Below are 23,884 nucleotides of genomic sequence, written 5' to 3' on the forward strand. Positions count from 1 at the left end.
GGGGGGGGGGGCAGAAGAGGCCTAGCAACAGGTGCAGGACAAAGGAACAGCGGGCTCTTTACCTTTTTGCTCCAGCTCTCCCTTCATTTTGCCTTTTCTCTGTCTTCCTCCACTTCCACACACTAACTCTACTTTCCGCTCTCTTCAGGGGGATGTCGACAATGTGGTGAAAGGCCACAGACACAACGCACACAGAGCGCGTAAAAAGGAAGATCGGCGTCTCAGGTTTTCACTGTGCATTGAAACGCTGTCTAGGAATGCAGGCTGCAAAATCAGGACGAATGGCTCCGACAGGCAAGGTCTGCATGCAATTTACTGTAGCCAACACAGTAATATGAAACCGGGAACTCGAGCACCCACATGTGTACATTTATATGCAGGCACACAGACAAACTCACATTGCCTACACACAGCACGTAAGCCACTGTCTAGTGAGTACATCCGTCAAATATTGATTTCTTTGCAGTGGGCATTGCTTTGCTTTGCCTGCTCTAATGCACGCTGGCCAGACCGGCGCAAACTACTACCGTGTGCCAGAGACTAAACAGAGGTGCAAATGGATAAAGTCACAAAACAGCGATGTATCTTAAGGGTATAATGGTCTTAAACTCTTACACTATTAGCAGAATACTTTGGTATCCCTTCTGAATATCCGAGGCTTGTAGATTCAATTGTTAACTATGTAAAAATTATTTAGTGCATCAACTTCAGGAAGTTCTAATTCAGGAAGCTTCCAGTGCCTTTGCATGATATTTGACTTTAAACTAATCTCTCCAGAGAAAATCAGTTGATTACAAGGTGTATTTTAGAGCCGTACTCAAGCGTCAGGATTTTATCTAGAAATATTCTCTTACAATCCATCTTTGTTGGTGTTTTGACTCTCAAAAACATTTTCACTACGGTTCATTCACTTACTTATTGCCCACAAAGGGAAACACTCGCCTGTATTAACAGGGCAGTCTAGCAGCAAACAGCACCAACAATTGCGTCTATATAGCCACAATAACAAGATATCAAAATTGTTGGTGAATCATTACGTGCACATGAACCATTTGATGTACTTTTTCTGTACTGTTCTCTTGAACAGTCGCATCTACTTTCGGCGGTTCCAGTAGTTTCATGGAACCGTGGCTGAAAGAAAATAGCTCCTACATGAAGCCGCTGACAATGTGGTCCGTGGATCATCTCCAGTAATCGAGCAATGATTCCTGGAAAGAGACAAATCAAATTCTTTTTGCCCCTTCAAGCCCCCCAAGCTGAGCGCCATCCAGTCCCTTTGGTCAATACCTCCAAGGAAAGAGAAATAAAACACATTTTGCATTTTGAGGTCCCTTTGAAGGATGAAATATCGCCCACGTTTCCCAGAATGACTTTAAACCACCTCCAGAGGAAGGGCGTGACCGTGCCACATTCCGCAGGGGGTTTGTACGGCGCGTGTAGGTGGAGAGACGGTGATGCGGTGGAGCGACCCATTTTTTTTCTCGGTTCACAGGGGAAAGAAGAGTTGTGCCGTTTCCCAGATGACTAAAGCTGTGTCTGTTGTAGCTGCTGTCGCTGCTAGAGAACCTTCTAAGGCTTTCTTCTTTTATGATGGATTTCTCTCTGTGGGATTTGTGACGCTAAAGAAAAAACCCAGAAAGGCACTGCTCTGTTTGGTCTGACACCAAAGCTGACAACATCTGGGCTTAGATTAGTTTCTATAATCCTTGCTCTCAGTATGCAGCTCTTTAATGGGGCTCTTAAACAAGTACAAGCGCCAATTCAACTTTGATGTTCAATTCAATGTTCTTTTTCTTAAAAAAAGTTCAACATAAAAATCACAGGTGCAGGAAGTATGAATTGGACCAAACATTTAATGCAATTTTAATTGTTTGGTTGGAAATGATGGATGTCTGGTCATCGATTGTCATAGGTGTTTTTTTTCATCAGTGTCTCAGATGCTCCAACAGGTTAAAAAAAAACCTGTTTACATGTGGATACCACATGTCCAGAAATAGAAAAAAAAGCTGTTCTGAATATCCTTAAAATAAGTTTCTAAGCAGGGCACCAGACCTCAATGAAGTCCCGCTCACTAAAACTGTTCATTTTCCAATATTAATACTGTTTTTATTCAGTCATTTGTGTGTGTGTGTGTGTGTGTGTGTGTGTGTGTGTGTGTGTGTGTGTCAGTACCTTGATGTATCGGTCGTGCGGGACGTACTGCAGGATGATGGGCTCCATAGTGAGGACGTTGGCAAACTGAACCTCGGGGATGTAGAGCGCGCACACGACGTGCGCCCAGCCTGACGGAGAGATCGGCAAAGGTTCAACGACATGATGAGGTTTGTAATGAATGTGTGAAGTGAAAAACGGGTTCAGTAAACTCAGGAGAAGCAGTGGGACGGGCAGAAGGTGGGATTTACCTCCACTGTCTGTCCTCTTGAGGGCACCATCTTTGTGGGGACACAGCTCGCACCTCTGAGGCAGGACAGGAGAGAGCAGAGCTTGCTGTGAGCGGTGAACAGCTGAAGCAGTGGATGGGTGGATGAATGGATGGGTGGGTTTTGTGTCACGTTATGTTTTGGCACACTCACCACGCGGGCTGCCCTCTCCTGCGATTCACACTTCCGACAGAACCACGGACCGGTGGGAACCTGGACTATGCCGTAACATGCTGGGAGGGAAACACGTGCACACACACACACACACACACACACACGGGAGAGGTTGATGATACTATTTTTAAAACATGGTCCTCTGCAACTGTTTGACACATACGTGACTGTGACACATTTTTGATACATACAGACATAAAAGATGTCTTTCACATTGCTATGGTTACCGTTTTCCACTTCCACTTATTTTTTCACATATCTGTTATAATGTGTTAAGTGTTTCTGTAATATTGGTCAGAAGATATTAATATTTCCAGTTGGAACTTTAATTTGAGATTAAATAGGAAATAAATTGACCCCGTGAAGACCGCTCTCAACTCAGCCTCCTGCGTCAGCATCCAGCTCATCTTTCTTTAATTACATTTTGCAGCACTTTCACTGACTTTTACAGGAACAAAGTAATCACCGCTTTAAAAAAATAAAAAAAACCCTGCATATTAGGAAAGTCAGCCAGGCATAAATCCGCAGCAGCCTCCTCCGCAGACGATCAGCGGCAGAGCTCATAAAAGTTAACAACTCACACACTTGTTTTGTCTCATTAAAGCAACAAAGCAAGTGGACACAGGGCAACATAATCGACCCGGCGGGCCTCAGTTTGGTCGCAAAAACACGCTTCTCGCAGTGTGTCGCGGGGCCACACGGCCGCGCACGCACGCACGCACGCACGTACGCGGACCTGAAGTGGCATCAAGGCGCCATCCGGACTCGGTGTCACACTGCGCCTCTCGGCCCTGTGTGTTCAGTCCTGTGCGCGCGGAGGAAACAACAAACCGCACGCCCACCTACCCCTCCCACACAGACACACGCGCGCGCGCACACACACACACACACACACACACACTCACGCGCGCACGTACGCCGCGATGAACCCGCTGAGAAGCGCCCCCCACCAGCAACCTCTGGCCGCCTCCAGCCGCGACAGCTGCCCGCCAATCGAGGCTCCGACGGCGGCTAAAACGTTACCTTGGTGAACGGCGACGCTGCAGCCGTGTCCATCACAGTAAACCAGCGGGTTCTCCGCCCAGCCTCGCTCGTCCGAACACACGCAGCAACCTCCAACCATTTCCCGCATGCTGCTCCCATACGAAGAAATGTATTTCCCCTCCCAGCTTCCACCCACCCCCTCCCCAACCCCGGCGACGGCTCAGACCTCGCCCGGGCCTGTCAAGCGGTCGTCCCGCACTTTAACGCCGCACCGGGCATGGCCGTGGGGCCGCTTTGGTCGCGCGCTGTCGGCGCAGCGGAGAGGCGAAATCTCGGCGTGGGGTTGTTTGTGGTGCTGCTGCTGCGTTTTTTTGTTGTTTTTTTCCGTGATGTCCTCCCCGTCCCCATAGAACCGATGCAGTGCGCATGCTCAGACCCGAGCTTGTGGTTTGGAGTAAAGTCACAGCGAAAGGTAGCAAGTTATTGTTATTCTGTTAACGGGAAGCGTTTATTTTCTTTTTCGCACCACGTGTTTTCAGGCTTTAACGTTTAAAAAAATAATAATAATTTAAATTTTTTATCAGCGTGGCAGTATATTGTACCCGAATTCGTGGAGTAGTTCTAGAAATTAGATTCGAAAGAACATGTCGATCAATCCGTCAAAACCGCTGGCTGCGTTTCTTCATTCAAGTTTGTTTCAATAGCGCCATCTTCAGGATGTCCACGGAGAAGCGGGACGAGAATTACAAGCTATTTCACCATCCGACGTCCTGATCTGAAATTCAAAACACCCAGTGTGAACGATACAACTGTGTGTGTGTATCGACATTTATATTTTACTTTATTGTGATTCGTTCCATTCCCAAACAACTGAATCTACATCCATTGTGTATTATTCTTTCTATCTGTGGGATAAACTCTTTCTATTCACAGCCCAAAACATTACATATACGTTTGGATCCAGTCAACCTATATTTGATTCCTCGGTTGGTGTGTTATTGTACCAGTTATACTTCATCACCATGGATCTCGTTCCTCTTTTTTTTGGGACATTAAGTTGAATCATTTAATTCAGACAGCAGATGTCACCAGAAGCCCCTCGTTTTGACGAGCAGGCCTCTTTTATGGTGGATAAGGGACTCCAGAGACACACAGTTGGTGCAGGGCCCGTCTAGAGGTACGCCCAATGCTTTTTTGTTATTTGGTTATTTCTTTGTTCTGGGGTGATGTTTCAATACGTGTTCCCTTATGAGTCTGTACAGAGTCCACTATCTTCCTCAGCAAACAACAAAAAAAAGAGAAGCTGCTTTTTTTTTTTAAATGACATGGCTTTTTAATCTAACCTACAGACACAACGCTGTCATGACAGTTGTCACTTCTCATCAAGCCCAAGGAGAGAAAAGGGAACTGTCTCTGATGGAGAGGACAGATAGCAGGGTGGCAGCTGGATGTAGCTAACACCCTGTTCTGGTCGGAAGGCCGCAAAGGCGTGACCGAGTCCCCTGTAGCGCATCCAACTTCATCTGCACACGCGGCTCCCCGCACTGACTCAGTTGCTAGTCAGAAACCCGTTCTGCGCGTGCAGCTCCACTTCAGCGGAGGTTCCTTGAGTCTGTCATATCCAAAATGACCTCAAACCCTCGATTGGAAGCTACTTTGTTCCATCACACACACATAAATTCCATCCCTGAGTGTTACTGGCAGCCGTCACTTGCTACCATGTGTTCTGGGGGTGAAGTGAAAGTTGGTGGGAAGAGTGAAACTATTGATTGGAATCATTCTCTCGTTGAGTTGTCGTCTAGTTGAAAATGAGCGCTATTCTCTGTTTAGTTTGGGAGCCCCCTCCTGCCCCATTTTAAAGGGTCCCAAGAGTATACTGTAAAGCACTTTGGGATCCTACGTGTTGAGAAGTCATCTCGTGCAGTACCACGCTTCTCCCAGCAGATGGGAGCTGGTGTGAAGAGACATCCACTCACATTCATTTCCTCACCGTGGGGCTGGGAAGGAAGAGACGCTGGTGTCTATTGACAATGCCTCCACATAAGACAAGTGTAATTTGTTATTTTTTGACCCTAATTTGATCATTTTCATATCGTACCAATCTTCTATAGTGCAGTGGCTGATATTCCTGGTTACCGGATTAGTGTGAACGCGTTAATATGATTTCAGAGAAAGCTTTCGGTGTTCAACAGCACTTGACTTTAATTTTAGAATGACCTCAACGTTCATTTATATCCCCGATAGTCTCTAACTGCTAAGTATATACACGGTTTTGTGCGCCGACAACGTGTCTGTGAGTCCTTTCTAACTTTGTTTGAGTGTTTAATGTTGTGAGAAACCAACACATGCTGCAGAGCGAAGTGATGTCCTTTGAAGCTGTTTTCTGCACTTCTCTCAAACCACAGCCTAAAAGGAGACATGTGACCTTCTAGATAATAGGATTTTTTTTTTCTACAGTCTTGAATTGGCAAGTGCTTTTAAGAGAAGATAAACCTCTCGCAGGAATTTGCAGGTCTTCGTTAGGTGAAGGAAAAGGAGTTGTTGTCTTTTATTTTAACATCTTTACACATATAACAGTGAAAAAAAGAGTAAATACACAAAACATTCATTCTCTTTTGCTATCTTGATGAACATTTAAATGCATGTATGGCTGACAATATTATATAAACAGTGATCGTTGACTACTAATGTAAAGGAAAAGGAAGTAGAATTACTCCTGCATTAACTTCAGGCACGCATCTTTTCAGATGAGTGCAGTATGACTAAGAACACACTGACAACGCTCCTATAACGTCTATCTCAATAGCCCGGTCTTACACACAAACTCATGCTCCCACACACTCACACAAACACCACACACAGCCACCCACAGACCCTCATACACACACACACACACACACACACACACACATACACACGCACACAAAAGACTTCATGCTTTCATTTCTAATACTACCAGCTACTTATATGAGTAAATCTGTGTGTGTTCTTCTACAGTGTTATCTTTCTGAGCATGTGTGTGTGTCACAAGCATGAATGAACGCTACTTCAGTTCTAGGCGATGCTCGCCGCGGGCTATGTGGGAGGAGAACTCGTAACGGTCCCGACTGCGGTGGCCGCACACGTTGCACTCGAGCGGGTCACGGAAGCCGTGGCACCCCATGTGGATGGTGAACATGACATAGTCCAGGAAGATCACCCTGCAGTGACCGCAGGGGTACACCGCCCCGGGCAGCGCTCCGCCCTCGCCGTCTACCCGCACCACCCGTAAAGCCTCCAGCGGCGACAGGGGGATGGGCTGGGCGTGCGGGTGGGGGATGCCGTTCTGGTGGTTCAGCCCCCCCAGCAGGTGCCCCAAGTTGTACATTACAGGCTGGGACATCTGGGAGCCGTCGGCGTGGAACGAGTCCACGCCGAGGGGCGGCTGGTTGCCGTGAGGGAGGCCGAGGACCGGCATGCCCAGCTTGTTGCCGTTAGTGAGGCCCATGGGGCTGAGGTCGTTGCGGCCCAACTGGATGGGGTAGGGCCTGCGGGAGGCAGCCGGGTTGCTGTCTGGCCGTGTTGGTTGTTGGTGGGCGTCAGGCCCCGGGGAGCCTGCCGGAGGGTCTTTGACCTCAGGACGGTAGACGAGCTCCCTGTTAAAGCTCAGGTCAAGGCAGACACCATTGTCGCCTAGACCGGCGGCATGAGAAAAAAAAAAAGAGCATTGAAGACATTTTTTATCATAATTTATTCAACACCTTACCCAGAGAAATACCACAAGGATGTAGTTGAAATAGTAAAATCAATCTTTAAAGGACTCTTTAAAGTGTTGGTGTTGACAATACGCAATTAGAAACAATGTGCACCTACGGGGCCACACAAAGGAAACCTGGAAGATTCCCAGATCCCAGGACAGAAGAAGCGTTAAAGCACGAGGGGACCCCGAGGCAGCAGTGGAGCTGGGAGGCGTGAGAGGACAGAGGGCTGAGAGGAAGCAGGAGACGCAGACGAAGGCCTCTAGTGCAGCTGCACCACAAAGAATAGTCAGAGAGGCACCTGCTCACGTTTCTCGCCTCCCGCCTGTTCTCTTTCTCTCTCTCTGTGGTTGCAGACATTACTTCTCTTTTCCCCCTGTGGTTGTCATATTGAAAGATCTCACTTCATTTGTCAACCTGATAGAGACATGCAGGAGTTTTTTTTTTCTCACTTTGTGAGCAGTTTGAGATATGGTCTACCCAGTGTTCATGCTTAATGAGAGAGGGGGGAGCGAACTACTAAAAACATGCAGCTATTTATTTAACCATGCATGGTTACCAATACCCACCTACGGCATATTTCCCACAGAGAATTTAGGACAGTGTAGGCCCCTCTGCGGTATGAGGCAGGTTTTCTGCCCTCAATTCCTGTTTGGCAAGAGATGAAGGCCAGCAAATACAAACAGACTGACAAACAAGTAGCGTATACAGACAACTTGAAATGTAACTTCTATAAAAGCATAAGCACAGCAATAAGCATAAATGGCGTAAAAACGTAGAAAAGAGATCTGCATCTTAGAGCTGCACAAGATGAACACAAAAGTCTGTAAAACAACTGAACATATAAAATATGAAGTAGCAATTAGGTATATAAACATATCAATAAAACCTAGAGAAAATGTAGAACATTTTAAAACCACAATGCTGTTTTTATCTTGAGGTCAGTGGCCCTACTCAGCCCCTTTGTGTCTGTGGGCCCAGCTGCTCTTACCGGTGAACTTCTGTGGCATTGAGCTCTTCCGTTTGGCCACGTTGCTGGCGAGCCTGTCGAGCAGCAGAGCGCGCTCGGTGCCCATTTGAGTCCTGGATGTCTGGCTGTCCTCTGCTCAACGGCGACAGAGCGAGAGAGTAAGTGCAGTGAAGAAATGAGGACCTCTGCTCGATCGAGCAGTTTTAAAGATACAGGCAGTGCACCGAGCTGCAACTTTCCATCTGGCGAGGCTTTTGAGGTTGTAAAGTGAAGTTAAAAAAAAAAAATCAACCCCACAAGACACGCCAGCTGTGCTCGAAGCTGAGTCACACTGGGAGGAACAAGATATTAATTTCTGATCAGAAGATCCTTTGACTTTGCTTCCTTGTGGGTTTTTACATCAGCAGTGCAGGAGTGGAGACCACAGGATGAGGATGTACTTCCTCAACACTACGGCACTATCAGGCATAAACTTACAACATTTTGGTGACCACAGAGGCATCTTGTGTGCAACCGTGCAACTGTCCTATACATAAAGGCATTTTTGGGGGGAGGCCAATTTAAGTTCTGTTGATGTGTGGACTTAATTTGTTACTCTGTATTGTGTGGTTTTCTTTTATTGTATGCGTGCAATCAATGTTGAACTGTGCTGCTTCCTTTGCCAGATAGATTGTATCTTAACGGATATTATCTGATTAAATAAAGGTTAAATAAATAGAATTTGGAGGGTTTTGTGTGTGTGGGTGTGTTGAGCGGCTGGGTTGAAACATTTGCCCTACATATTTGGCTTCCCCTTTGCCGCTTCAGACATTAGAAGCGGTCTTCATACGCTGTGCCTCCAAACCACAGCAGCCATAACCTATTTAGCTGTAATGATGGGGTAACTGTCATAAGCTCATTAATGCGCACGAGGCTATCATAACAGAATCTGCTAGCAGTAACAAGCTATAACTGTGCCCATTTGTTGCAATGGGCCTGTGTAAGCTGTGCCGTGGTCAGATGACATCAGCAGTTACGTGTGCATGTGTGAGGTGTGTCTTGCTGTAGTTTCAAAGCTGTTGGCGACGCAGAGAGTGGCTGCGTTGGTGGCGTGCGCTCACCTCTCTCAACGGGGCCTTTGCTCTGAATGTACACATGGCACCTCTCTCTGTGCTCCTCCAGGGAGCTGCGCTGCTTGTAGCTGCGGCTGCAATGGTTGCACTTGAAGGGTTTCTCCACTGGGAGCAGAAGGTTCAGTTGATCACCAACACATTAAACATCCACGCCGCCTTAATGCTGCTGTGAGTGTTTTTCCTTGAGTAGGCTTGTTTCATACAAAACTGACGGTAAGCATACTCAGGTAAAACACGTGAACTGAAAATGAATGAGTAAGTTTCCAAAGGGAAATGAGTAACACGCCATATGTGATGAGCGTAACCATATGAGAGGGCATGGCAGGTTGTTACTGGAAAAGCGCACACGGCAGACCTCGTGTGATTCAAAAGGAATGAGAAACCAACACCAATGGGTGGCAAACCAACAAACATAAAAGGATGCACAGGTGCATACAGTATCAGTGCAAATCAGCTTTACACGTGAGTGAGTGTGCGGCTGGCTCGTACCAGAATGGGTGCGCAGGTGCCCGCTCAGAGCATCGCGCCGGCGGCAGGCGTAGCTGCACATGGGGCATTTGAAAGGCTTCTCCCCGGAGTGCAGTTTGATGTGGCGCAGCAGGTTTCCCTTCTGGGTGAAGGAGGCCCCGCATTGAGTGCAGTGGAATGGCCTCTCACCTAGGTGAAAAGAGACACGCCATGAAGAACGAGCCTGCAACATGACATCTGCACATTCTTTTTATCGCTGTAAAGGATCTGTTGCTGTAGATGCATTGTGTCGGGCTGGGTTACAGTTGAAATGCATGTAGTGTACAGATCTTCTTAAGTAGAAATGAGGATATCTTAAAGGTTAAAGAAATGTTATGTGTGTTCATGTGGCTGACAAGTGACAGTAGTAGTACAGTGTTAGCATGCACCATATATACAAGTTATTATAATACGAGTTATTAATCAAGAATTGCATAACAGGGGAAAAGTACTAGCTGTAGATGTACTCTCATGTGCTCTGTTCACAAACAAATCACAAAATGATTGCGTGCGCTGCACATTTGAACAATGGAGAATATGTTGCAACCTCCTGCTGTTAATGCAGCACTGGTTAGCTCGTCTACGTCACGTGTGACACAGACCCTCTCGTTGTTAAACGCAGCTGCGCGATGAAACATCTCGACCTAGTCAACGCGAAGGCGATATCTGATAGTGCTATCGACAGAGAGGAATTGCGCAACGGTTGTGTTTGAGGTCAGGTACTTAGGGCTGTGTTCCTGTGCTTTACCCGTGTGGCTGCGTTTGTGCACCAGCAGTACGTTGATGCTGACGCAGGACAGGCCACAGATGTCACAGTTGAGCTTGCCTGTCGTCTGGATGCGAGGGGCCGCGGCTCCAGACACGTAGGTCCCTTCTGCGCCGGCCGCCGCTCCTGCGTGGGTGTCCAGCAGGGTCGCGCTGTTGTATCGCGAGTAGTCCATCAGTGACAGGTCCTGTGGCTCATTCAGGGTATCTCCCTCTTCGTCCCCCTCCCCGTCCCTCTCCTCGTCATCGTCCTCCTCTGTTCTCTCCTCGTCGAATCCTTCCTCCGTGCCGTCCTCACTGGCCCCCTCCGCTTCCTCTTTCAGCGATATCTCTCGTTCTTTTTCGGCCTCAGGGTACAGATCGTCTTCCTCCATCTCCTCTGCCTCGATCTTTATCGCATCTTAGCAAGGAGGAAGCAAGGGAGAATAGATTTGGAGTGACATCGGATGCAAACACATGCAGAGACTTAGACATGCGAGACATGCCGTCCATATTTAACGGTCGATTTTTGTTGTAATTTCCAAATAAGGCGCTAACTATGCATGATTAGACTCCAACCAGAATGTAAAAACCCAGTCACATCTTTACTTCTACATTTGTATTTATAGCTGATACAGTTTCATATTAGTACAAGCACGTCTCCAATGCGTGGAATCTTAATTTGGGCTTATGTGAAGTGTCACAAAGAGATTCAAAAGATGTGCACACAAGATAAGGGGGAAGGCATTTCCTCTGAATTCACAGAAACTAGAACCAGGGCAGGAGACAGAGAAAACAGGCGCCTCGCACAGACAACACCAATTCCTCATTGCTGTTTTCAAAAAAGATTGTTTGTTGCCTGCATCACCGAGGTTGAAAAACATTCATCTGCAACAAGCCAGCAGGGCTCAAACTCGAGTCCATTTCTAGCATTTAGTTTTTGTGTGTGTGTCTTTTTTGCGGACTATTTCGTCTTGGCCACGGGTCCCTTTCCCCACTGTAGGTCAAGCTTCCACACCTTACAGGATCTGCTCAACTGTATTTCAATTTCTCAACGCCCACGTTGCACCTCGAGGCCTGGTTAGCAGGACCTCTCACCTAAACTCTTGCTTAGTGTCAGTGTGCTCGGTTCCATCCAGAAACCACACTGTGGTCTTGGCGGCGACTGGTGATGAACTGAAGAGCGTCGGCTTTTATCGTGGAAAGCGCTCAGAGGTGCTATGGAAACTTTGCAGATGCACAGCTCAGAGGGGCCCGATATAGAGTCCAGGGTCTCAGAGAATGAACCGCAGGCTGCTCATCGCATGCAGAGCAGGGCTTTAGGAAGTGCACCCATTGGGGCAGATGGGTGGCGGTCAGAGAGAAATAGGAGTGCTATCTGTCACACCGTGTTCTTTTTGAGACAAAAAAAAAACTAAGGCCACAAGTCTGAGTGAAGACATTTCCCAACTTGACATACAGTACTGTGTGTGAAACAATGTTTGAAGAAATGGCCATAAGAGGAATCAAGATGTAAGTTTCATCGGACAATACAGGACAAAAACACGACTGGTGTTGATTGAGCCGTCGCGTTGCTCACGTTCCTGCTCTGGATCTACACTTACTGTGTGGAAAGCAGATCAAATCATATTCTCAGAAGGGTTTTCTCAACCTTGCATTGACTAACAAGGAGCCTTTAACTCTACCCGAGGATGACTACGTGACCTTTCCTGCCTAATCTGTGGGAGGAAATACAAAAGGATCCAACACTTGTTCATCATATGTAATCTGTCACTAGTTGAAGATATTTTATTACACCCACTGTTTATTTTAAATCATTTTGAGTGAAAAGACTTCCCCTTGTTGCAATTGGTTTAGAAAAGAATCTCGAACACTGGTTTACAAAATCCCCCCCCAAAAGTTTGTAAAATAAACATAGAAATGGTAGTAACTAGAACACTAAATCTTTTTCTAGCGTTCTGGAATTACAGTGGACCAAAAGATAAATTGTAAACTGCTGGATGGTGTAAACTTGAAAGCTAAAATGCAAAGCAGAATGGAAAGATGTCACATGTGGGCGTGTGTGTGTGTGGGTGTGTGTGTGTTGGTGGGGTGTACATACGTGAGGCCGTCACACCTTCAGCACACTGCATTCCATTTTCACCAGATGAATTATCTTCCCTCTCTTCTTGTTCTTCCTCCTGTGGCTTCAAGTCTGCAACATCACTGCAAACGTCTAAAAAGTGACACATTGTGCAAATGCTCGGGTGTTACTTTTTGTTTCATTTGGAGAACTTCAACACAGTAAACTACTGATGCCTGTTAAGAGTGCTGGAGTATTAAAATCCAGTAAATGCGCAGGAGGACTTTTTCACGCGGGTGAACGAGGGAAACAGACGGACGGCCGTTAAATGCAGCCGGTGCCCGTCCAGTTCTCAATACTTTTCAGACCTGTGTGTTGAGGCTGTGTGGCAAGCAGGATGTTGGAAGCTGTGGAGAAATGTGTGCAACCTCATAGCGCACATCGTCACCATAAAGACGAGGAATCAGACACTCACCCATCCCGTTTCCCTCTGTGGCGGTAAACTCAGGATCTTTGTCTGCGTTCATGATGAAAAATGTTCTGTGGAGAGGAGTTACAACGCGCATCAATCAGAGACAGATAGGAATCCAAATGAATGCAACCAAGTCAAGTTACATTTGTTTACGGTTTAAGTTTAAAGAGCAATGTGGAGAGAAAACATACTGTATAGCACTTTAAACAAAAAAAACAAAGACGTTCGCTGGATTTATTCAAAATGTGGACTTGACACATTGGCACTAATATACCTTCTTAAGGTTTTCAACACCATTAAAAGCCTCCCTTACTATTGTGAAAAAGTGAAGAAACAGAAGCAACATGTGCATCTTACTGTTCCTGTTGGTCGGACAGCATGAAAAGAAGTTTATTAAAAAAATATGTGTGGGTAAAAGCCTACGGTTGATTGCTCAACTGTGTCACTACATTTAGCCTTATGAGAAAGAGATGATGTTCACTGCACATCTACTTCCTGCCAGATCTGTGCACAGGAGCAAGTGTAAAAGCGCTTTCAACCCCAACAGCCCGTGAGACTCCCAACACTCACAAATGAAATAGGAAACAAAAGCTTTATAAACACTGTTACCCTTTTCATTGATCGACCAAAAATTCCCAGAGCACGAATTCTCTTGTAGGAGAAATATATATTTTACAAGAGAAACCGTAATTAGAATAGAAACTGGTTACGAGGGACACTTTTAACCATATAGAGAACTACTCTTACATCACATTCCGTGAAGAAAATACTGCAATAACAAACTTTCTCACAAGCTCAAAATGAAATTGAAAAGCACATGTCCAAACCATACAAAAAGAAAAAAAAAAATCCACCGCACTTTTTTTTGTGCTTTCTAGTTTGCTGGACGACGACATTAAGTTTGAGTAAAGATGAAATGTTCTGACCTGCTTTTTGCTCAGCACCTGGAGGAGACTGCTACCACAGGGAGGAGATTCCACACTCCGCCGCTGGACTTTCTGTGCGTATGGAATCCACTGCGAGCGGCGTCACTCCGGTGAAGCTGGAGAGATCCCTTAAAGGAACAGGAGCACGCGGTCTACCGAGGTTGCGCAACAAAGGACCGAGGCGCGTTCACGTCGGGTCCTCCTCGGCGAGTCCGTGGTCGCGACATGAGCGCTCCTCTGCTAAACCTTTACGAGTGGAGTTTATAACACGGGACGTTATTTAGGAGTAAAACAAAAGCACAAAGAGCTGAGTGCGGGTTCAGAGTCGATTCAGGCGGTCCAGACCGTCGCCGAGCGTTCAAGGAGCTGTCGCTCCACCTTGTGGCTGAACTAGAACACTACTCCTCACTCGAACTTTTCTCTCCCCAGTTGAGAGATTTTAAACACATTTTTGTTTTGTTGCGTCCCTCTTGTTGAGTTTAACACGTGTATGTTGCTTTGGACAAGAGCATCTGCCGATGAGATGAAAAAAACAACAACATTTTTAGTAATCAATCCATCACATTTTTGTTTCAGACTCACAGTCCAGAGAGTACAAAACAGTAAAGAAATAAAGATGTACAATACATAGACGGTACAAGTAAAGTACATAGACCTACAAATGCCTTATGAACAGACAACTGTACCAACGTCTCCAGAGCTCAACAAACATTTCACTGGCACTTCACCATCTCGGCCTCTCTAGTAATATTCTCATGGCATCATTATAAGCTTCTTGGAGTCTCTGTAGGCTTGCTTTTTTAGAATTGTAACACAATAGTGCAGAGTGCGGTACAATAAGCTCTAAACGGAGACATCGTCACCCCACCTGCACACATACTGAATTTGCGTGAGCGAATGTTAGCTTGTGCATACAGCTTACGCCGTTCCCTGTAGATATTATCATCATCGTTCATCTGTTCTGTAATAAAAATGTCCAAGATATTTTACCTTATCACAGGCAATGAGGTAATTATCAGACAATTTAAAATCAGGGATTTTTAGAATTCTGTCCTCTTTTGATCTTTTGTTCTACACATGAAGATAGCACTCTTACTGGTATTGCATTTTATATCATGATCCACACCATAGACAGAACATGTTGTAAGATCACAAGATCACCTGCGTACATAATGTGATTAACTAAGTTATTACCAATCGTGCACTCAGTATCAGCTTTCGACTGCTTGGAAAATCATTAATGCATAGATGATCATAGAAAAAAGACTGTGGACAAAATCCCTTCTTGTTGGACACCATTGCTGCCCCCAAATGGGGCTGAGACACTTTGGCCACATTTTACTTGCATTGTCTGGTGGACAACCGGTAAGTCAGAATTCTCACAATGTGTTTGACACGGTCAAAAGCTTTGGAGGCATCAATGAAACACATGAGAACGTATGAGCTTTGACAGTTTCCTTTAAGGCATATATACACAAGTGAGTGCCATGTTTGGCTTTAAAGCCAAACTGGTTATCTGGGAAGTGAATAAATTTATTCAGTCTGTCCATTAGGATTATTTCCAGGACTTTTGACAGAATACTGGTCAAAGCAATGGGCCTGTAATTATCTACTTTACCAGCTTTGTTTTGACAGCATTGAGTCCGGTAACAAGCCGTGAGTCATGAGGCCGGTAAAACAGATGGCGGGAAGAGGAGTTATGCTCGGACTTGCATATTTAAGATGTTCAGCAGTAAAATAGTCTAAACCACTTGCTTTGCCATCAGCCAGCGTATTCATAGCTTGGTACACCTCTAGTGACATGATCGTCATTGGCGCGATCGTCCCCACTAATAGGGTTAAATAAGGTACCATAGTGCTGCCTCCATAACTCAGCAATGATGTCTGCTCCTAAAATTCCGTGCACGGCAAAGAGGTTTTACAGTTACAGAACTCTCACTTCTTCCCAGAAATCAACTACTTTAACCAGGCTTATCATTTCAAGGTAAAGATACACCAACTAAGAAACTCACACCACAAAACCGCCTTAAAATAACAAAATCAATACACTATCTCAGCTAATAGTGGAGTATTGGATTAAGGGGCATTGAAAGAACAAACAAAACAATCAAACCATTTCCTATACACTTACATCAGGAAAGAGATCAATTAGTCAACTAGAAAATGCATTTCCTGCTGAAAATGCGTTGGAATGCAAAAAGCTGAAAGCTGAAATGAACTTTTTAAAATAGCTGAAAATACAGAAAGTTGAAGGGAATTTGAATACATTTGCTGAAATTATAGATATTAGAAAAGCTGAAATGAATTTGAAATTGCTGAAAATACAGAAATGGGAGAAGCTGAAAGGAATTTCAATAGATTTGCTGAAAAAGCAGAAATGAAAACAGCTGAAATAAATTTGAAATATTGCAAAAAAATACAGAAATGAATATTGAAAAATTGCTGTTGATAGAGGCATAAGAATAGCTGAAATTATTTTAAAGAACTGCTGAAAATACAGGAAGTGGGGAAGCTGAATTTCAATAGATTTTCTAAAAACAGAAGTTGCAGGAGCTTAAATTTGTTTAAAATTGTTTGTAGTAATATTAGTAGTAGTATTAGTTATAATCGTGGTATTAGTAGTACTAGCAGTATAAGCAGTAATAGTAGGTTTAGTATCAATAGCAGTAGAAACAGCTGGAATACTATTAGCCATAGTAGTATTTGTAATAACATTAGTAGTAGTTGTAGTATTAATAGCAGTAGAAATACTAGTAGTATGGTAGTAGAAGTATCAGTTGTAGTACTAGAAGTACGAGTAATATTCGTAGTGGGAGACAGAATGTTTGTTATTCACACTTAAAAGTTTTTAATTAATAGGCCTCATCACAGACATTACAGTAAAAATTCCCTCCATGGGGCTTTTATTTTGAAATTATTGGATTGGGTGGGGTGGGGGGGAGTAGATAGAGGGAGGGAGGGTGAGAGGGTGAGGAAGGGAGGGGTGGTGAGGAAGAGATAGAGGGAGAGAGAGAGAGGAGAAATAGACAGACTGACTGACTGAGTGATTAACAGTAAGTAGAGGTCAGGGTGGAGGGGGGAGGGGGGGCCAGTGTCTTTATTATATTGGTCTGTTGACAGAAAGCATAGCTGCGTCATGTGACTCCACTAATCAGGTCATAGGAGCAGCTGTGAGTCACACACAGAGATACTGCAGCATGTGAGTGCTCGTAACCACGACAACGCTGCACCTGTGATCATTAACGAGCGGCTGCAAAAGACAGAGACATGGCAGCAAGTTACACAGAATCCACACCTCAAACAAATGGGAACCAGCGCAAAACTATAACAGCTATCTAAAAAATACGGCGTTTGTATGAGACCCAAGACTCTACCGAACGCGTGGATGTGTTTTTATGTCTGTCCGGTAATAAATACGGCTCCTATGGCCGTTTACAAAACGTGTACCTTGTGGATTTTTGTGAGAAATATGTCGGCAGATTTGTATTGGAGCCTATGGGGCTTTTGGCAGAGGTTGTGTCACTCAAACACACCTTGCGCCAAAACTAAAGAACTCTGGGATTCCATGAACACATTAATCCAATCAGCACAACCATACCCTCATTAATCTGAAGAAATGAAGCCTCTAGAGTATATACTTTGGCTGCAAGGACAAAAGTTCCATATTTTTTTAACCAGATTCCTGCGATGCCCCACACTCTAGCCTCGAGCTCTCCACTCTAGCAGACGCAATACACACTCATGTAAAAGTCAGAAACGGAGCGAAGAACTAGTGAAACATAATCAGTGATTATGAAAAAAGTACAATAGATATCAAGAAGCAGTTTTTTTCATAAAATAGTTGAGACTTGTGTCAACATTTGAAAGTTTAAATGGTGTCTGTAGCTGAAAGATTGGGGAAGCTGAAAAGTCTGAAAGTTGAAGAAGTTTAAGGAGGATTTGAAAACAATTTCCATTGGAAAACCATGTTAAAATATTTATGATTATTGATTTATATAAATTCAAGCATAAGTGGTAGAAAGCTGAAAAGTCATAGCCTTAAAGCCAGAAAGGAGCTGAACATTTTAATATTTGAACGGTTTAAATAGCTGAAAATGTGAAGGAGTTGAAAGGTCGCGCGGAAGAAATAGAATAACTAGAAAAAGCATTTCCTGCTGAAAATGCGTTGGAATGCAAAAAGCTGAAAGCTGCACTGAATATTTAAAAATAGCTGAAAATACAGAAAGTTGAAGGGAATTTGAATACATTTGCTGAATATTTAAAAATAGCTGAAAATACAGAAAGTTGAAGGGAATTTGAATACATTTGCTGAAATAAAAGATATTAGAAAAGCTGAAATTAATTTGAAATAGTTGAAAATACAGAAATGGGAGAAGCTGAAAGGAATTTCAATAGATTTGCTGAAAAAGCAGAAATGAAAACAGCTGAAATAAATGTGAAATATTGCAAAACAGAAGTTGCAGGAGCTTAAATGAATTTTAAAAAGTACAGAAATAACAAAAGCTGAGATGAATAAAAAGAGGTTTAAAATTGTTTGTAGTAATGTTAGTTGTAATTTGGGTATTAGTACTAGCAGTAGAAGTCGGTTTAGTATCAATAGCAGTAGAAACAGCTGGAATACTGATACTATTAGCCATAGTAGTATTTTTAATAACATTAGTAGTAGTTGTATTAATAGCAGTAGAAATACTAGTAGTATGGTAGTAGAAGTATCAGTTGTAGTTCTACTAGAAGTACTAGTAATATTCGTAGTGGTTATAGTAGTATTTGAAAGAGCAATGCGTATTTCAACGAAACCACTTCATGGTTAAGGTACAGATAATCATTGAGGCTTTTAGTTTGTAATGATGGAATTGGGTGAGGGGGGGTTGGGAGACAGAATGTTTGTTATTCAAACTAAGAAGTTTTTAATTAATAGGCCTCATCACAAACATTACAGTAAAAATTCCCTCCATGGGGCTTTTATTTTGAAATTATTGGATTGGGTGGGGTGGGGGGGTGTAGATAGAGGGAGGGAGGGTGAGAGGGTGAGGAAGGGAGGGGTGGTGAGGAAGAGATAGAGGGAGAGAGAGAGGAGGAGAAATAGACAGACATACTGACTGAGTGATTAACAGTGAGAAGAGGTCAGGGTGGAGGGGGGAGGGGGGAGGGGGGGCCAGTGTCTTTATCATATTGGTCTGTTGACAGAAAGCATAGCTGCGTCATGTGACTCCACTAATCAGGTCACAAGGAGCAGCTGTGAGCCACAGACAGATCCTGCAGCATGTGAGTGCTCGTAACCACGACAACGCCGCACCTGTGCGGCTGCAAGAGGGCAGACACAGAACAGCAAGTTACACAGAATCCACACCTCAAACAAATGAGAACCAGCGCAAAACTATAACAGCTATCTAAAAAATACGGCGTTTGTATGAGACCCAAGACTCTACCGAACGCGTGGATGTGTTTTTATGTCTGTCCGGTAATAAATACGGCTCCTATGGCCGTTTACAAAACGTGTACCTTGTGGATTTTTGTGAGAAATATGTCAGCAGATTTGTATTGGAGCCTATGGGGCTTTTGGCAGAGGTTGTGTCACTCAAACACTCCTTGCGCCAAAACTAAAAAACTCTGGGATTCCATGAACGCATTAATCCAATCAGCACAACCATACCCTCATTAATCTGAAGAAATTAAGCCTCTAGAGTGTATACTTTGGCTGCAAGGACAGAAGTTCCATCTTTTTTTAACCAGATTCCTGCGATGCCCCACACTCTAGCCCGCGAGCTCTCCACTCTAGCAGACGCAATACACACTCATGTAAAAGTCAGAAACGGAGCGAAGAACTAGTGAAACATAATCAGTGATTATGAAAAAAGTACAATAGATATCAAGAAGCAGTTTTTTTCATAAAATAGTTAAGACTTGTGTCAACATTTGAAAGTTTAAATGGTGTCTGTAGCTGAAAGATTTGCGAAGCTGAAAAATCTGAGAGTTGAAGAAGTTTAGGAGGATTTGAATACAAACTCCATTTGAAAACCATGTTAAAATATTAATGATTATTGATTTATATAAATTCAAGCATAAGAGGTAGAAAGCTGAAAAGTCATAGCCCTCAAGCCAGAAAGGAGCTGAACATTTTAATATTTGAACGGTTTTAATAGCTGAAAGTGTGAAGGAGTTGAAAGGTGCCGCGGAAGAAATAGAAGAAGTTGAAATAAAGATTCGAAGAACAATACTTGGAATGCATCGTTAATGCATTCCAACAATAACTAGAAAAGGCATTTCCTGCTGAAAATGCGTTGGAATGCAAAAAGCTGAAAGCTGCACTGAATATTTGAAAATAGCTGAAAATACAGAAAGTTGAAGGGAATTTGAATACATTTGCTGAAAAGCTGAAATGAATTTGAAATTGCTGAAAATACAGAAATGGGAGAAGCTGAAAGGAATCAATAGATTTGCTGAAAAAGCAGAAATGAAAACAGCTGAAATAAATTTGAAATATTGCAAAAAAATACAGAAATGAATATTAAAAAATTGCTGTTGATAGAGGCATAAGAATAGCTGAAATTATTTTAAAGAACTGATGAAAATACAGGAAGTGGGGAAGCTGAATTTCAATAGATTTTCTAAAAACAGAAGTTGCAGGAGCTTAAATTTGTTTAAAATTGTTTGTAGTAATATTAGTAGTAGTATTAGTTATAATCGTGGTATTAGTAGTACTAGCAGTATAAGCAGTAATAGTAGGTTTAGTATCAATAGCAGTAGAAACAGCTGGAATACTATTAGCCATAGTAGTATTTGTAATAACATTAGTAGTAGTTTTAGTATTAATAGCAGTAGAAATACTAGTAGTATGGTAGTAGAAGTATCAGTTGTAGTACTAGAAGTACGAGTAATATTCGTAGTGGGAGACAGAATGTTTGTTATTCACACTTAAAAGTTTTTAATTAATAGGCCTCATCACAGACATTACAGTAAAAATTCCCTCCATGGGGCTTTTATTTTGAAATTATTGGATTGGGTGGGGTGGGGGGGAGTAGATAGAGGGAGGGAGGGTGAGAGGGTGAGGAAGGGAGGGGTGGTGAGGAAGAGATAGAGGGAGAGAGAGAGAGAGGAGAAATAGACAGACATACTGACTGACTGAGTGATTAACAGTGAGCAGAGGTCAGGGGGGAGGGGGGAGGGGGGCGAGTGTCTTTATCATATTGGTCTGTTGACAGAAAGCATAGCTGCGTCATGTGACTCCACTAATCAGGTCATAGGAGCAGCTGTGAGCCACAGACAGATCCTGCAGCGTGTGAGTGCTCGTAACCACGACAACGACGCACCTGTGCTCATTAACGAGCTGCTGCAAAAGACAGAGACATGGCAGCAAGTTACACAGAATCCACACCTCAAACAAATGGGAACCAGCGCAAAACTATAACAGCTATCTAAAAAATACGGCGTTTGTATGAGACCCAAGACTCTACCGAACGCGTGAATGTGTTTTTATGTCTGTCCGGTAATAAATACGGCTCCTATGGCCGTTTACAAAACGTGTACCTTGTGGATTTTTGTGAGAAATATGTCGGCAGATTTGTATTGGAGCCTATGGGGCTTTTGGCAGAGGTTGTGTCACTCAAACACACCTTGCGCCAAAACTAAAGAACTCTGGGATTCCATGAACACATTAATCCAATCAGCACAACCATACCCTCATTAATCTGAAGAAATGAAGCCTCTAGAGTGTATACTTTGGCTGCAAGGACAAAAGTTCCATATTTTTTTAACCAGATTCCTGCGATGCCCCACACTCTAGCCGTCGAGCTCTCCACTCTAGCAGACGCAATACACACTCATGTAAAAGTCAGAAACGGAGCGAAGAACTAGTGAAACATAATCAGTGATTATGAAAAAAGTACAATAGATATCAAGAAGCAGTTTTTTTCATAAAATAGTTGAGACTTGTGTCAACATTTGAAAGTTTAAATGGTGTCTGTAGCTGAAAGATTGGGGAAGCTGAAAAGTCTGAAAGTTGAAGAAGTTTAAGGAGGATTTGAAAACAATTTCCATTGGAAAACCATGTTAAAATATTTATGATTATTGATTTATATAAATTCAAGCATAAGTGGTAGAAAGCTGAAAAGTCATAGCCTTAAAGCCAGAAAGGAGCTGAACATTTTAATATTTGAACGGTTTAAATAGCTGAAAATGTGAAGGAGTTGAAAGGTCGCGCGGAAGAAATAGAATAATAATAAGTCGGAAATAAAGATTCGAAGAACAATACTTGGAATGCATCGTTAATGCATTCCAACAATAAGTCGGAAATAAAGATTCGAAGAACAATACTTGGAATGCATCGTTAATGCATTCCAACAATTATTCATCCCTCTTTTTTTTTAGGTAAATCAACTTTCCGGCATAGAAGCATTTTATATGGGTCAATGGACGATGAGGACAACCGCAAGATCAAGATAATTCTATGGGCCCCGTGAGACGGAAGGTGGCAAAATACTGGGTATTTTCAGCTGAATTCTCGACACGCAAAGTCAAACCTTTATTGCCTAACTATTAGGCTATTATTGCACCACTGCTTAACTTTCATAACAGGCACAGCAATTTACAATTGACAAACTGCAGACGCACACTCAACTACAGCTGTTTGACACACTTTGAACACCTGAACATTCCGTTATGTAGGGTTATGTATTGTAAAATGACAAAAAGCACACACGCACGCACGCACGCACGCACGCACGCACGCACGCACGCACGCACACACACACACACACACACACACACACACACACACACACACACACACACACACACACACACACACACACACACACACACACACACACAGTAAAACACATCATAAATGACACATGATGAAACTGCTGGCTTTCTCATGAGCTCCAGAACCAGAGAGCAGCTCCTCTTAACTACCGACTGTTTTGGTACATTGTTAGTGAGTAAAGCGATTTACTTTATGTCAACCAGATGCTGTTTGGCTTTAAAACCTTCGACTTGCAATGTGGAAAGTGGCTGAATCACAGCGGAGATCTCAAACAACTCCTGATGATCTTCCAGCGCCGGATGAGGAATCTGGGAGCGGTGAAACGAGCAAACACACCCTGCTGCAGCCACCTGAGTGGTGGACGGCCTTGTAAGGCTTGGCTGCAGCCCACGGACCGCCTATGGCAACCGGCAACCGGCAACCAGACGGAAAAGCAAAGCTGAAAGAAAAGCACCCTCACAAAGGCGTTACAATACATGCTGGGTTTCCATGGCGAAACGCAGGCAAAGGAACACGGGGGGAAAGAAAGAGACGTGGAACCAATAAAAGCCGCGGTTCCAAACCCTAAAAAGAGGAGTGTGGGGGGATATCTGCACACACGGGGCAAACAAGAACAAAGTGACACACTGATTTACAGACTCTTTCAGGATCGGACACACACACACACGCACACACACACACACACACACACACACACACACCTAGTAAACTGGCCCTTTTTGCAGCGTTGTTATGACTTATCCTGCGATCACACTGGTAGGAGGCTTATTTAGGACCGGTGGGGGCAGGGCAACAGCGAGGAGGAGGAGGGGGGGGGGGGGCACTTCAGCTAGTAGGAAGAGAGAGAGAGAGAGAGAGAGAGAGAGATATCAGGGGGAGGATATGATGGTGGGGGCAAACACACACATAAGCACACACCGGGAGCAGACATGAGGCTGCTTTGTTGATTGAACAATGTTTTGACCCCAGAGGCACATACGTACGTGCGTGTGTGTGTATGTGTGTGTGTGTG

General features: G+C 43.9%; 2 protein-coding genes and 1 long non-coding RNA gene across 7 annotated transcripts in view; 1 reads left to right on the forward strand and 2 right to left on the reverse strand.

The window, feature by feature from the left end:
• The window catches only part of LOC120825684 (protein AF-17), a 16,334-nt gene extending 12,299 nt beyond the window's left edge, over positions 1-4,035 (reverse strand). The window contains exons 1-4 of the mRNA XM_040187435.2: positions 3,618-4,035; positions 2,574-2,653; positions 2,403-2,457; positions 2,173-2,282 (exon numbers count right to left, since the gene is read on the reverse strand). Of these exons, the coding sequence (XP_040043369.2) occupies positions 2,173-2,282; positions 2,403-2,457; positions 2,574-2,653; positions 3,618-3,726 (354 nt within the window). The 5' untranslated portion in view covers positions 3,727-4,035. The remainder of the gene's footprint in view (positions 1-2,172; positions 2,283-2,402; positions 2,458-2,573; positions 2,654-3,617) is intronic.
• Positions 3,914-22,640, forward strand: LOC144411594 (uncharacterized). The gene is made up of 2 exons (XR_013468786.1): positions 3,914-4,050; positions 22,476-22,640. It is a non-coding gene; the product is annotated as an uncharacterized LOC144411594 (long non-coding RNA).
• LOC120825692 (zinc finger protein Aiolos) lies at positions 6,103-14,495 on the reverse strand. 5 transcript variants are annotated; one of them, XM_040187461.2, is made up of 10 exons: positions 14,109-14,492; positions 13,186-13,250; positions 12,750-12,863; positions 10,653-11,069; positions 9,887-10,054; positions 9,386-9,502; positions 8,307-8,417; positions 7,885-7,963; positions 7,431-7,691; positions 6,103-7,250 (listed from the first exon to the last, which is right to left on the reverse strand). In XM_040187461.2, the coding sequence occupies exons 2-10, from the start codon at positions 13,235-13,237 to the stop codon at positions 7,229-7,231; spliced, it is 1,341 nt and encodes a 446-aa protein (XP_040043395.2). In that variant the 5' UTR covers positions 13,238-13,250; positions 14,109-14,492; the 3' UTR covers positions 6,103-7,228. The 5 variants fall into 5 exon arrangements, with proteins under 5 accessions (XP_040043395.2, XP_040043393.2, XP_077965071.1 ...); XM_040187459.2 differs by lacking the exons at positions 7,431-7,691; positions 7,885-7,963 and having other exon boundaries at positions 10,731-11,069; positions 14,109-14,495; XM_078108945.1 differs by lacking the exons at positions 7,431-7,691; positions 7,885-7,963 and having other exon boundaries at positions 10,731-11,069; positions 12,765-12,863.
• Positions 22,641-23,884: the final 1,244 nt, after the last annotated feature.

This window comes from Gasterosteus aculeatus, chromosome 9, assembly GCF_964276395.1.
Source record: "Gasterosteus aculeatus chromosome 9, fGasAcu3.hap1.1, whole genome shotgun sequence".
NCBI lineage: Eukaryota > Metazoa > Chordata > Actinopteri > Perciformes > Gasterosteidae > Gasterosteus > Gasterosteus aculeatus.

Bases quoted from the DNA above. Each gene is read 5' to 3' on its own strand.
- LOC120825692 (XM_040187457.2), bottom strand. From the start codon at position 13,237: ATGAACGCAGACAAAGATCCTGAGTTTACCGCCACAGAGGGAAACGGG. The intron at 12,864-13,185 runs GTGAGTGTCTGA...GTCACTTTTTAG, and splicing joins CACAGAGGGAAACGGGATGG to ACGTTTGCAGTGATGTTGCA. The intron at 11,070-12,749 runs GTATGTACACCC...CTCCTTGCTAAG, and splicing joins TGAAGGTGTGACGGCCTCAC to ATGCGATAAAGATCGAGGCA.